This window comes from Talpa occidentalis, unplaced genomic scaffold, assembly GCF_014898055.3.
Source record: "Talpa occidentalis isolate TD23 unplaced genomic scaffold, MPIMG_talOcc4v2.1 talOcc4.17, whole genome shotgun sequence".
Classification (NCBI taxonomy): Eukaryota; Metazoa; Chordata; class Mammalia; order Eulipotyphla; family Talpidae; genus Talpa; species Talpa occidentalis.
This window is the reverse complement of record NW_023601754.1, coordinates 37219989-37233957: the sequence shown is the minus strand read 5'-3', so window position 1 is coordinate 37233957 and position 13969 is coordinate 37219989. Positions and strand designations below refer to the sequence as shown.

At 48.1% G+C, this 13969-nt stretch overlaps 1 protein-coding gene across 1 annotated transcript; it reads left to right on the top strand.

Moving 5' to 3' along the window:
- Positions 1–71: 71 nt before the first annotated feature.
- Positions 72–13360, top strand: COQ9 (coenzyme Q9). The gene is made up of 9 exons (XM_037516483.2): positions 72–165; positions 3695–3863; positions 4961–5096; positions 7810–7952; positions 8236–8320; positions 9710–9814; positions 10998–11153; positions 11458–11511; positions 11805–13360. The coding sequence occupies exons 1-9, from the start codon at positions 96–98 to the stop codon at positions 11838–11840; spliced, it is 954 nt and encodes a 317-aa protein (XP_037372380.1). The 5' UTR covers positions 72–95; the 3' UTR covers positions 11841–13360.
- Positions 13361–13969: the final 609 nt, after the last annotated feature.

The window sequence follows — 13969 nt, the reverse complement described above, 5'->3', positions numbered from 1 at the left end:
GGGCGGGTGCCGCGGCGCTAGGAGGGCGGAAGTGTCCGCGTCGCCTTCCGGATATTGTCCGTCACGTCGTAGTGGGCGGTGTGCCCGCTTCCAAGATGGCGGCGGCGGTGTTCCGCGTGTTCGGCCGGGCGGGCTGGAGGCTCCTGCAGCTGCGATGCCTGCCCGGTGAGGGGGGCGGCCGAGCCGGGGGTGGGAGGAGTGAGGAGGGGCCGCGAGATCGACCCGGGCTGGGTGAGGGGCGGAAGAGGCCGTCATGTAGGGCCACGAGCAAGGTGAGGTGAAGGGCATCCGCGCGGAGCTACTGGCGTCCTGGGCTTGAGCCGGCTGCCTGGTTCACTTCTGCACCCTGTCTTGGCTCTGGGTTCCAAGACCTGCCGGGCAGGGTCTGTTATTCCAATTTAGTGGAGCCCCAGAGAGGACTGGGTTGCTCAGGGGCGCACCTCGTTGGTTGCAAATCTGACTACCTCTGACCCTGTCTCTTTAACTCCGACAAGTCCCTTGGCCGTTTAAGAGAGGAAACTCTGTATCACTGCCATAACTGGAAGACCAGTGTCACCTCCAGAAATGGAATATATGCATTTGACACAGTAACATATATTCTCCTGTATTTCACCTAAAAACTTCTCAACCACAGCGGTTCAACAACATTGCTTTGGGACCACCCCTGCCCTTTTCAAAGTTCCATGACTATTTACTCCATGCCTTTTTCTGTACGCATACTAATATAATGATTTTTTGCACACATTGTTCTATGTTTCCTTTAAAATTATTCCGTGAGTTAGTCCATGACCGCCCTTGTTTTTAATACAAACTCCAAACAACATATGTTTAGTACAACGAATCCTTAAGATGCAGCAAATCCAATCCTAGGTATTCACCCAAGAAAAAATAAAACATATGTCCACAAAAAAAGGTTTGTACACATTCTATTCATAGCAACTTTGTTCATAAAAGCCAACTTTGGAATAGCCCAGTTGGCCATCACCAAATTAGTGTCTTCCTCATGAGCATTCCTCAGCAATAAAAAGTAACATAGCGCTGATTTACACAAAAATATGAATCAGTCTAAAAATACATACTAAACAAAAGAGTCTTACACAAAAAGAACACATTCAGTGATTCTGTTTAGATGAAACTGTAGGATAGGCAAAACTAAGGCGAGCATTTCTCCTAGGGAGGAGAGGTAACTTTCTGGGACAATGATAATTTTTTTTTTTTTTTTGAAGATTTATTTATTTATTTATATGGGCATTGGGTACAGTCAGAAGCACGGGAGGGTGAGAGAATTCACCAGAGCCAGAGCAGGGAGCAGAACAGGCAGACTGACGAAAGACACTGCTGAGGGGAGCAGCAGGCTCGGCAGGAGAGGTCTGTGCGCCATGTGGGACCCTCTCCCGGCAGCTGGGGATCGAACTGGCTCTGCAGAGGCTGCTGGCAGCTTCGCAGCCCAGCACTCAACCGCTGCGCCACCAGGGGAGCCCCATGATAATATTTCTATCTAAATTAAGAACTGATTTGTGTTCCAGTTATGCAAGTGTATACATTTGTCAAAAGTTAGAATTAGCAGATTTAAGATGCATTTTACTATATGTAAACATCACCTCTATAAAGGAACAATGTCAAAGCACAGGGGGAAATTCCCCCACCCCTTTGGGTTCATCTGAGGCAGGACTACTGAAAGAATTAGAGAGATTAGTAAGAGAAAAAAAGACCCAATTTAATACATTTAATACAATTGTACATTCTAAAGTAACATGGGGTGAACCAGGAGGTTTGTCTTGCACTAAGGGACCTGGGGCATCAAGGTGAGCAGGGGATTTCAACATGACAAAGAGAGCATGATTTCATGTGACCAAACCTTACCTCTGATATAAGTCCAGCCTTGATATAGGTTTCTCCAATTAAAAAACGTATTTCTGGAGATATCCCTAAATCTAGGCACTCTCCATTTTTAAGTTTCTTCCAAGATTAACAGGGCTTTGATGGACCTTAGTGCCACAAGCTAAGATGACACATATTAGAAAAAGCCTACCTGAACCTTTTTGGGGAGAATGATCTCACGAACACCAAATTCATAGCAAACTCAGTTAATGACATGCATGCTGAAATGTTTGGAGATGAAGAATGCCGAGATACACAACAAATACATCAAAAACTAAGATGGATCAAGGGGTGAAAAAGTGTGATGTGTAGATATGTAGAACCTAGGTTGATATGCAGGTATTCATGCCATGGATCTTTCAACTTGTCTGTAGTGTGGAAACTTTTATAATAAAATGTTAGGAAAGAAAACACAGTATGAACCTGTGCTTTCCAAAGCCCTTTCGTAAAGTAAGTGGGGTGTTGCAAGTGTGGCAGATAAGGAAGCAGAAATTAGTGACCTGTCCAGAGACACCACATAACTGTAGGGGAGTCTTCTCATTTCTAGTCCAGTGTTGATGTTGTTTTGTTTTGTTTTTAAGTTTTATTTATTTATTTATTTGTATAAGCACTGGGTACAGTCAGAAGTGTGGGAAGGTGAGAGAATTCACCAGAGCCAGAGCGGGGAACAGAACAGGCAGACTGATGAAGAACACTGCTGAGGGGAGCAGTGGGTGGCAGGAGAGGTCTGCGCGCCATGTGGGACCCTCACCCCGGCGGCCGGGAATTGAACCGGGGCTGCAGAGGCTGCAGGCAGCTTAGCAGCCCAGCGCTCAACCGCTGTGCCACCGGGGAGGCCCTGTTGTTGTTTTATTTAAAAGATTTATTTATTATTTATTAATGCATACAAGAACTGGGCTACAGGCCAGCAGGGTGGGGAGTGAGAGAATTCACCAGAGACAGAGTGGGGAGCAGAACAGGCAGACTGATTGAAATAGACTGCTGAAGGAAGTGGCAGGTAGGCGAGACAGGAGAAGTCTGCTGAGCCATGTAGGTAGCTCCCTGGCTGGCCGGGGATGGAACTCATACTGCAGAGGCTACAGATAGCTTCACGGTGCTGTGCTTAACCCCTTTTGCCACCAGGAAGGCCCTCTAGTCCAGTGTTCTTGCCATAAAATATAAATATGTAGGGCTTCCCCTGTGGCGCTGCGGTTGAGCACTGGGTTGCGAAGCTGCCCGTGGCCTCTGCGACGCCGGTTCGATCCCCGGCTGCTCCCCGGCCACCGGAGGAGGGTCCCACATGGCGCGCAGACCCCTCCTGCCGCCCGCTGCTCCCCTCAGCAGTGTACTTCGGTCCTTCTGCCTGCTCTGCTCCCCGCTCTGGCTCTGGTGAATTCTCTCACCCTCCCGCGCTTCTGACTGTACCCAGTGCTTGTATAAATAAATAAATAAATAAATCTTTAAAAAAAATATATATATAAATATGTAACATTTCCAAGTTACTTTTGTTTGAGCTTCACAACATTCCCATTAAGCAAAGATTTTTTAAATTGGAAGTTATTAAATTAATGCTCACTGGGGTAAAATGGTTTGCTACCCATACAGCTGACATAATAGAGACAGATCTAGAAGCCATGGCTTTCCTGGCTGATACTTTTGCCATCATGTCATACATATGTGTTGCCAGTTTATCCAAGGTTTTATGGATCTGAGACCCAACACTTGGATATCTGGCTCTGAAGTAGCCTTGTCCTGCTTTTCCCCTTCCCCATCTGGGTCTCCATGGGTTTCTTTGCTAAGTGTCCCTGACTGACCAGCCCAGTTTCTGATTTAGTGTCCCGCTGCCGACCAGCCCCGGTGCCACGTGCCTTCCATGCTTCAGCTCTGCAGCTAAAGTCTTCAGATGAGCAGAAGCAGCAACCTCCTCCCTCTTTTTCTCAGCAACATTCTGAGTCACAGGGGGCAGCAGGACCCAATTCAGAGTCTTCTCGTTCACCCCCCAGGTAGGCACCAGAACTCCCAGTTCTGTGTTTGGCCATTTGCATGCTTGAGCCTGTCTGTGCCTCTCCTTCGCCCGTCCTCTGTGTCCCTTCTCACCTTCCATCATTTTCCAGGCTATCTGTGAATTGTTTTTTTATGAAAAGTGCCTGTACATTCTAAAACATCTAGACAATACAAAGAAGTTTACAAAAATGACCACCAGTCACAAAACTTGAAATAATGAGCATTTTTGGGAATAGTCTTTTAGATATTTCTATAAGCGTGTTTCACAAATCTGAGTATATACTAAATACATTATACACTATACATGCTGTTCCAGGCTCTCTGTTTTTCACTCAACAGTATTAAATGTCTTTTCACAGTCTGTATTATTTTCATGGTTGTATAATACTCTGGCAAATGGTGGGACCAAAATTTATTTACCTATTGGTAAATATTTAGGTTTCCTTCACTGCTATTAAAATTGATGTAATAAGGTGTGATGCTCTCAGCATTGGGAGCACTGAGTCAAAGGATAGGCAACTTTAATATTTTATTGCTTATGTGGGGCCAGATTGCCCTCCTGAAAGGTAATAAGAATTGACCTTCATATTAGATACTTTTTCTTAATTCTGCCACTGAAGAGACTCCTCTCAGCTCTGAAATTAGTGTTCCCAATCATTTTTTGTGATCTCCTGATTAAAGCACTTTTCATTTCAATTAACAGATGCTTTTTGAGGATCTACTTTATTCCAGGCTCTGTGAATAATGTAACTGTGGTCCCGGTCCTCCTGGAATTACAATCTGGCGCAGATGGGGCTAGAGTAACAGCGTGCTGAGGGCTAGAAGCAGAGAAACTGGGGTGCCGCGGGAGCATTTGCCTTTCTCACCTATAACCTCCTGGCAGGACGGTGTGGGAGGGGAAGGAAGACAAAGTGGTGATTGTGCTGGTGTTGAAACAGCAATACTGACACAAAAGTAAATGTCCTTCCAGCATGTGCTTAGAGGGGCCACGGAGCATCTGGTTTCTCAAGAGGCACATTGTGCACACCTGGCAGTGGGCAGTGAGGAAAGGTGTGCTGAGCTCTCTCCCTATGTCTGTCTGGGATCTGGCTCTCAGGTATACGGATCAGGGTGGCGAAGAGGAGGAGGACCACGAGAGTGAGGAGCAGCTGCAGCACCGCATCCTGACGGCAGCCCTGGAGTTCGTGCCGGCCCACGGGTGGACAGCAGAAGCAATCGCCGAAGGAGCCCAGGTGTGTATGGGTGAGGACTGGGACGCCTCACTAAGGTCAGCCGAAGGGAGTCACACTAACTGGAGCTGAGGGCAGCTCAGCTTGAAGCCCTTCACTGCTATAGGATTTACCAGTAGGGTGAAAATGGCTCTATTTTTTATTTAGTTTTAAAATATTTATTTATGCATAGAAGAACTGGGGTGTCAGAAATGCAGGAAGTGAGAGGAGTCACCTGAGACGGAATGGGGAACAGAACAAGCAGATCTACTGAAATACACTGCTGAGGGGAGCAGCGGGTGAGACAGGAGAGGTCTGCAGCACCATGTGGGTAGCTCCCTGAACGGGGATTGAACTCAGGCTGTGGCAGTGATAGCACTGAGACTTGACCCCTATGCCACCAGGGAGGCCCCTGGCTCTATTTTATAAACAAAAAAGAATATACCATGGAGTTGGTTCTCGAGAGACTCTAAAGGCAGTCCATCAGGTGGCACTGCCTGTACTCAAACTTCACCTAAGGCACCATTGGTTATAAGAATTAACCATTTTATGCATCACTAAAAAAGAACAATTTTTGCCTATTGAGGTATGCCACTTCTTACTAAAAAATGTAAAATACATGCATGTTAAAAGTGATGAGATAGGATGTGTGAAAACTCCCAAGAAGGCACCATTTTGGAGAGCAAAGCATTTATTTTTCTCAGCGAGTCTAGCAACCAGCATTTCCTCCTACATTGGAGCAGACTGCTTTAGATTATACCCCTGTTATTTCTCTTGTCTCCTCTTTGTCCCAGGAGCCCATGTGGTTAACAAGACTTCCAAGCAAAATGTGTATACTATATGACGTCACTGTATACTCACTGAAAACTTGGAGTAATACAAACATGAAAAAGAATGCAAAAATCATTGGAGATCTTACTATTGATCAACATTTTGATGTCTGCTTTCAATTTTTTTTAGATTTATTTATTTATTTTATAAAAGAACCGGGGTACAGGCCAGAAGCACAGGAGGGTAAGAGGATTCACCAGAGACAGAGCAGGAAACAGCACAGGCAGGCTGACGAAATATACTGCTGAGGGGCGCAGTGGGCGTGACAGGAGAGGTCTGCCACGCCATGTGGGACCCTCGCTGGCCGGTAGGATTGAACCAGCGCCGCAGCGGCTGCAGATAGCTTCACAGCCTAGTGCTCAACCGCCTGCGCCACCAAGGGAGGCCCTGCTTTCAATTTTTTAAAAAATAACTTTTATTACACATTCTTTTAATGTCTCCTGAGCAAATGGTGTGCACCAGGTACTGTGCTCGGTCTTAAGGGCATCATAATGGTTAAAATGGACACGGTTCTGCCCTTGTTGAACTTCCCCTCTGGTGATGTTAATCAAGTTGTATTTATAAAATGCAATAAGTGCTGTCAGGGAAAAGTGTTATTGACACACATGATGGAGGCCCTGATCTAATCAGGGGTAAAGTGGGAAGGTGGTCAGGAAAGGCTTTTGAGAGCTGAGGAATGAGTAGTCTTTACCTGGATAATTCCAATTAGAGAAACAGCATGTGGAAAGGAGAAAGACATCTATTGCATTAGAGGAACCAAAGGAGGGCCTCCCTGGTGGCCTAGGGACTAAGTCTCAGTGCCATCACAACGGCCTGAGTTCAATCCCCAGCCAGGATTGACCTCTAGCAGCAAACCTCTCCTGTCTCGCCCGCTGCTCCCCTCAGCAGTGTATTTCAGTACATCTGCCTGTTCTGCTCCCCACTCTGTCTCTGGTGAATCCTCTCACACACACACCCCTAACACCTCTGGCCTGCACCCTAGATCTTCTACGCAAAAATAAATAAATCTTTTTAAAAAGAGGAAGAAGGGCCTCTCTTGGTAGCTCAGGCAATTGAGTGCAGTGCTGTGAAGCTGTCCGCAGCCTCTGCAGCGCCGGTTCCATCCCAGCTGGCCATTGAGGGCCCCACATGGTGCAGCAGACCTCTCCTGTCTTGCCCGCTGCTCCCTTCAACAGTGTGCTTAGTCACTGCCTGTTCTGTTCCCCGCTCTGTCTCTGGTGAATCCTCTTACCCTCCCGTGCATCTGGCCTATACCCCAGTTCTTGTATAAAATAAATAAATAAATCTTTAAAAAAAAAAAAAAGGAGGAAGAAGCAGCAGCAAAGGAAATAATCACACAGAGAGGAAAGAGATGGGAGGAGTGAAACTGAGGAAAGGTGACTTGAGGCCAAATCAGCCAAGATCCTATGGGTCATTTTAAGGAGTGAGGCCTCACTGTGTCTAAGAATAATTGGAGATACGGGATTAAATTTGACACATTTCATTGGATGGAGTCACGGGAGGCCGCTGCCAGTCGTCCGGGGCAGGTGCGGGTGCTCTGGCCTAGAGCAGTGGCTGTGAACATGGAAGCAAGTGGGTAGATACAGTGACATGGGGCTGGGGGGTGGGAGGTTAAAAGGTAGCAGTATTGTCCATTGCGTGTGTGGGGTAATGGTGCCATTTTCTGAGATTAGGGCCACTGGTCAAGGAGCAGTTCTGGAGGAGGAACGTGGGTACAGTCTTGAGCTTTGTGGCATAAGAGAGGTCTTTAGGTCAACCAATAGGAGACCTCAACATTCCACCACTGGAAATATTGATGCTGCTGGAAATGAAGCTGCTGATACTAGAGGAGGCACTAATGACGAACAGGTAACTGTCGTCCTCTGCGTTTGCCTGCCACTCTTTTTCTTCTCCTGCCCTTTTGTAGTCTCTGGGGCTCTCCAGTGCGGCAGCCAGCATGTTTGGCAGTGATGGCAGCGAGCTGATTCTGCATTTTGTGACCCAGTGCAACACTCAACTCAGCCGCATGTTGGAAGAGGAACAGAAGCTGGTACAGCTGGGCCAGGCAGAGTAAGTCCTCTGTCCTTATTGCCCAGGGTGGCTGCTGAGGGTTGAGGCACTCGGGCCCCACCAGCTATCTCCAAGAGGCCCGTCCGCACAGAACCAGAGACAGTAGCATTGAGCAGCCCTGCTGCTTTGATGGAAATGAAATGCAGCCACTTATCTCTGACCTCTGTTCTCTGGCCAGCTTCAGCTGCTGGTGGGCCCCTCCTGCCTAGGGCTCAGTAAACAGCATAGCCCTGAGCCCGTGCCTTTGACCCAGAGACACACTGTTTTCTTTTCCCTCTTCCAGGAAGAAGAAGACAGACCAGTTCCTGAGGGACGCAGTGGAAACCAGGCTGAGAATGCTGATCCCGTACATTGAGCACTGGCCCCGGGTACAGAGCCCATATCCAGGCCCAGGGCAGCGAAGTATTAATATTTGTAATTCACAGCACCTTTCTCTCAGAGGACTTTGCACACTGTTTCGAAGTCAGCTCATCCATCTCACATGCCCAGGGTTACTCAGAGCCCTCGGTGGAGCCAGGCTTCAGACTTGGAACCACCAGAGAGTAACTGAGTCATCTGTGTCTCAGTTCCTGGATGCTTAGTGGCCGGATGCTGGGTCACATCTTGGGTGGGTCCTAGTGAGCCCATGTGCCACAGTCTGCAGTGAGGAAGAATCTGTGAAGGAAATTAGAAAAGTCAGAAGATTTTGCTGGCCATCATTATTAAAAGGTCTGTCATGTTCTAAGTATCAGAGGACCGGAATTTCTCTTTAAATTGTCCATGTGATATTTGAGATCCCCTCCCCCCTTTTTTTAAGCTAACTATTTCCTGTGGCAAAACTTGTCATAGTGTGGACCATCCTCGCAGTTGAGAACGTGGAGTCAAAGCACATCAGAATGAGGGGAACTCAGATCATCTAGCATCTGCTGCGCGGCGGGGAGCCCAATCGGTTGACAGACATTTGAACCCCGGCAGTGCCCCGGTGCTGTCCCCTATCGTTGCTGGCCACACCTGGTTTCCAGACTTCTGGCCTTGACTCAGTCCACCTTGCAGTTAAGCAGGGGCAGTGCATATACTAGGCCTCAGGCTGCCTCCTGCTTTCCTGGGCTGCTTCAATAAGAGAATTCCAGCCAATCCAGGAACTCCCTGACCAGTTCCCCGGGCCACAGCCAATGGATTTTAGAGTTGGCAAAGAGGCAAGACTTTGCCCTGCCAGGAGATGATGTCTCCTAATGGAGGCATCTCTGTGTTGTGCCACTGCTTATATTAACTGAAGGGTTTTTAGTTGCAGGTAACAGAAATCAACTTGAAAAAAAGAAAAGAAAATCTGGAAGGAATATATAATGAGGCTATGGTGGAGGCATCAGGGGCAGGAAAGCTACTGGGCCCTGGGAAAGGCCTTAGACTTGTACCTAGAAACCATCTCCAGACTCCCTTCCTGGCTGTGCTACTTGCTCCACATTACAGGATGGGCGCCCCTCCCCTCGCTATCAGTTCTCAGAGGCCAGCGAGCCCCTAGGCTGTCTGCATTTGTTCCCAGGTCCACCTGCTGGGGACTGAGAATCTGATCAGGTCACACAGGGTAGGATCTGCCTCTGACTCGGTCAGCTGTGGTCAGGGCTATTAGCTGCCAGAAGCTCATGCCAGTGGGTGGAAAGGTTGGGTTTCAAAATGAGATCTGGGCCCCTTTCTGTAGCTTAGGAGACACAAGGTGCCAGTCACCTAGCCGCTGTTGCTACCTCTGCACGGTACCTACTCCTCTGTCACTCTCTCCTCAGGCCCTCGGCATCCTCTTGCTCCCTCAGAACATCCCGCCCAGCCTGAGTCTGCTCACCAGCATGGTGGATGACATGTGGCATTACGCTGGGGACCAGTCCACAGACGTGAGTGCTTTCTACCAGCCCACAGGATTCTGGGAAGAGTGTGGTTAAGCATCTCTTAATATATTTGTGAAATTTCTTTGATTACAAATCCTTTCAGGGAGCTTGCAGTGTCTTTTCCATCTTGCAAAGGAGAGCTAAGATTTGCTGAAGGTCCCCCAGTGAACCCCAGGGGATCCAGGTGTTGTTCTTCCAGGGACCAGCACTTTAGCCACAGCCCAGTGATAATTCCTTGCACCCAACACAGTGGGGACACAAGCATCAGAGGACTTTGTGCCCGGGCTGCTATTTCATAATTTCCCAATAAGTCTCCTAAGATTTAGATGCTGAGGCAGACTTTCTTAGTGTGTGCCTTTCAGGAGACTGATTTAAAAAACAGAGGATGCCATGGAGACACCCACTGCTCTAAAAGGAAACTTCTTCCCCCAACCCATCTTGCCGTGCTTTCTAAGAGCTCAATAAACCTTTAAAAACAGGCACCAGGAAAGACTGACTCATTAATGCTATCATGTTTCTGCTAGAAATTTTTTTAAAAGTACCCCTTCATGAAAGAAATTAATATGTGATGGGACCTATGTGGAATCCAGCATGGGGAGGCAGAGACACCCCCACCCCAGTTCTAACAAAGTGCTTTAATAAACTTGCCCCGTATGGGAATATACCACCAACGGAGATGGTAGGAAAATGAAATTAGAAAGCAAAGAAATTAAAGGAATAAAACACGAAGCAGCTGAGCTTGTGCTCTTAAGAACAGCTTCCCAGGGGCTCTGATCTGTTCAGCTCCTATGTCAGCTTCTCTTCACTAATGAACACACTGAGGTTTGGCCACTCCTGACTTTTACAACTAGATGCCCTAAAACTTAACTCTTTTCACCTTCCAAAAACAGACTGAATGTAGCCAAATCACCTAGGATGCTTATTACACATCCACATTCCTGGCACTTACTTCAGACCCACAGACTCTAAACTCTTAGAGGTTGGGCCCAGGAGTCTGCATTTGTACTGCAGCCTGGGTTATTCTGAGAGCCAGCAAGGTTTGGGAGCAGAAGGCCATCTTTATCTGGGAAGCAAGGAAGAATTCAGGAGGGAGCCCACAAGTGCCAGTGGCTTTGGGTAGGAACTACCCCAGACCGCCCCAGCCCCAACAGTGGTGGTAACCCTCCTTTCTGGGTGGGTTTCTTTGCAGTTTAACTGGTACACCCGCCGAGCTGTGCTGGCTGGCATCTACAACACGACTGAGCTGGTGATGATGCAAGACTCCTCTCCAGACTTTGAGGACACTTGGCGCTTCCTGGAGAACCGGATTAATGATGCCATGAACATGGGCCACACTGCCAAGCAGGTAGTAGGGGCACGCCATTTGGGAAGCCTCCTCAGCGGGCCCACGTCCTCCTCAGGCCATAGCTGGTGACTCTTGCTGATAGTTGGGAGCCTTCCAAGGAACTCGGCTGCTTTCTCATCCCAACCTTTCCCTAGGAGACACACCTGGCCTTTTTGTGATTGTGTTGGTTATGGGTATTCCCTCCAGGACACAAGTTCCTCTTAACTCGACCTGTTGAGGCTCATAGGCTCCTGATTTATCCTACCTGTCTCTTCTTTGCACTTGGGGTGCCGATTTGAAAGAACCTGACTCTGTCTCCTTCTAGGTAAAGTCCACTGGAGAGGCAGTAGTGCAGGGACTCATGGGTGCAGCAGTGACGGTGAGTGCCACCCAGCCCTCCCTGCCTTCCCCACCCCACCCTAGCCCTGTGGTCCTTCCAGCCTGTGTCACTGACCCCAGACAGTTTCGTAGTCTTCAGCTGGAAAGCTGACACTGGTTTCATCTGCTCTCGATTCTAAGTACCCCGTCAAGAAACACCAAGGACTCCCAAGACCCTGATGTGCCCTTGCCTGCGCCCCAGTCATGCTGCTACCTTGAAGTCCTCATGTTTCCCACTGGGGTCCCAGATGCAGGGCACAGCCTCATCACTCTCTGTTTCCATTCCTGTGACAGCTCAAAAACTTGACAGGTCTCAACCAGCGCCGGTGAGCAGGAAGGAGTACAATCTCAGGTGCCCAGAAGAAACCGCCCATGGATAGATTTAAAGAGCTTTGAAAAGTGCCATCCACGTAACAGGGTGTTAATGAGAAGATCCCAAAGGAATCCTGAGTCACCAGAGCCACCTGGATGCCACAGGGCAGGCAATACCATTCTAGCCTGGGATTGGGCCACTTCGTCAGTTCCTAATACCAGCCTGGCCTCCTAATGCCTTTCTGCATTGCAGCTGTGTGATTGCAAAGAGGCTGTCATCCAAGCATTTGTTCAGCAGAAAGCCAGCCAGTCTCTGCCATGGTCTCACAGACACCTTTGATCATGTCTTAACCTTCTTGGAAATGCTCTCTGGAGCTCCCAAGTCAGGGTCTGAAGCCACCACAAGGTGGCAGCTCATGCTTAGCACAGCACAGGCTGGGCACACTGGCTGTCTTTGAAGCTCCTTGCCTCTTCCCTGTCTGCCATGCTGCTCCTGGGAACCCACTCAGAAAGCTGCCTTACCTGAGACAGGTACTTGCTGGACAGTGGTGCTCAGCCTGGCCAGGTGCGTGAGCCTGGGCCTGGAGTCCCCTCCACCAGCATATATTGCAGGATTATTAGTGAACTGAGTCTATAAAAATAATAAATACGTTTGAAGCGGTTTGCTGTTGTGTGGTTAGTTTCCATACAGACAGTGGCAAGTATCTAAAACCTGAGGAAGACAGCAAGCTTGAGACTAGCAGCTGGCTCTGGTCCTGGTGCTACTGAGTACTTGTGGGCCTATGGCAGCTCTGTTTCTGGACTCAAGTCTTCCCATCAGTAAAATGTGAGTGGCAATGCCCTTCTACCTCACCATTAATGCCTTCAGCTGTCCTTGCTCATCACCAACTGTTTTAGTGATACATTGTTTAGCTGTAATAGTTTTCTTTGCCTTTACACTGGCTGATCTCCCTTAACTCTTGTATTCGTCTGCTCAACTGCTAGAACAATATGCCATACTACAGGTGACTTAAACAAGTATTTCTCACCATTCGAACACCAGGGAGTCCAAGATGAAGGTACTGCTCAGTGTGGCTCCAGGAAAGGTTTTCTAACCTATCACCTTCTCCCTGTATCCTCACCCAGCTGGAAGAGAGTGAGTCAGCGCGGGTGTCTCTTCCTGTGCTTATAAGGACATGAATTCCATCAGGCTCCTACTTCTGACAATCTCCAAACTCCCCAAATGGGGAGCTGCACTTCATGTCAGCAGGACACTTTTCAATCCATAGCATCTCTCTTCTGCTTTGCTCTCTCCCATCTAAGTGGACTGAATACTGATGGGGGAAGACTAAGAGCTAGTAGGTGTTTGCAATCTCTGTGGGCCTCCCACTGGCCCCTTTCTGCAGCTAATTCTTTTTATCTCTTGACGCCTTGTTAAGTTCCCTGCACTAGTTATTTCCAGTTTTATTCCATTTTCTTTTTTATCCTTCATACCATCCCTCTCACAGCAGACAACCTTAATTCTTAATTTCCTGAGATGGCACAGGGTTGGCGAAGGGCCCCCTCTGTGCCTCAGGAAGATGCGTCAGTCCTCACTGAGGCCAACTCCTTGTCTTCCTGCAAACTCCTGTAATGATTCCTGCCCCAAGTCCTCTTTTCTGAGCAGCTGCTGCTTTTTTGAGGTCCGTTCAAACCTCGGGTAATTCTTTGAGCATTCATCATATGAGGTGCACACCGCCAGACACTAGGGGTGCAGAAATGAAGATCCACCACCACCGCAACAACTGGAGCTGATGCATTAAACTGAATCTTCCTGCAGTTTCAGAAGACCTAGGGGTGGCCAAGAAAGTGTTTACATTACTATTCAACTACACTTGGTCAAAGTATACTCATTGCTAAAGTGTACTTTTGCTTTTCCCTACATTTACCAATTTACTTTCATTCTTTTCAAAGGCATCATAGCAATCCCTTCTTTGTGTATATAAGCAGGCCTCGGCCAATGGACAATGTTCTGTTACCTTTTGCCATCATCAAATGCTGAAATAAACAGCCCAGTAAACCTGAATTTGGTTACAGCTGCAAGTATTCCTGCACTATGATTTCCTGGAAGTACTGTTGAGTCAAGGGCGTGCACGGGATTGGCCCGATCGCCGTCGGGGGTGGCTGAA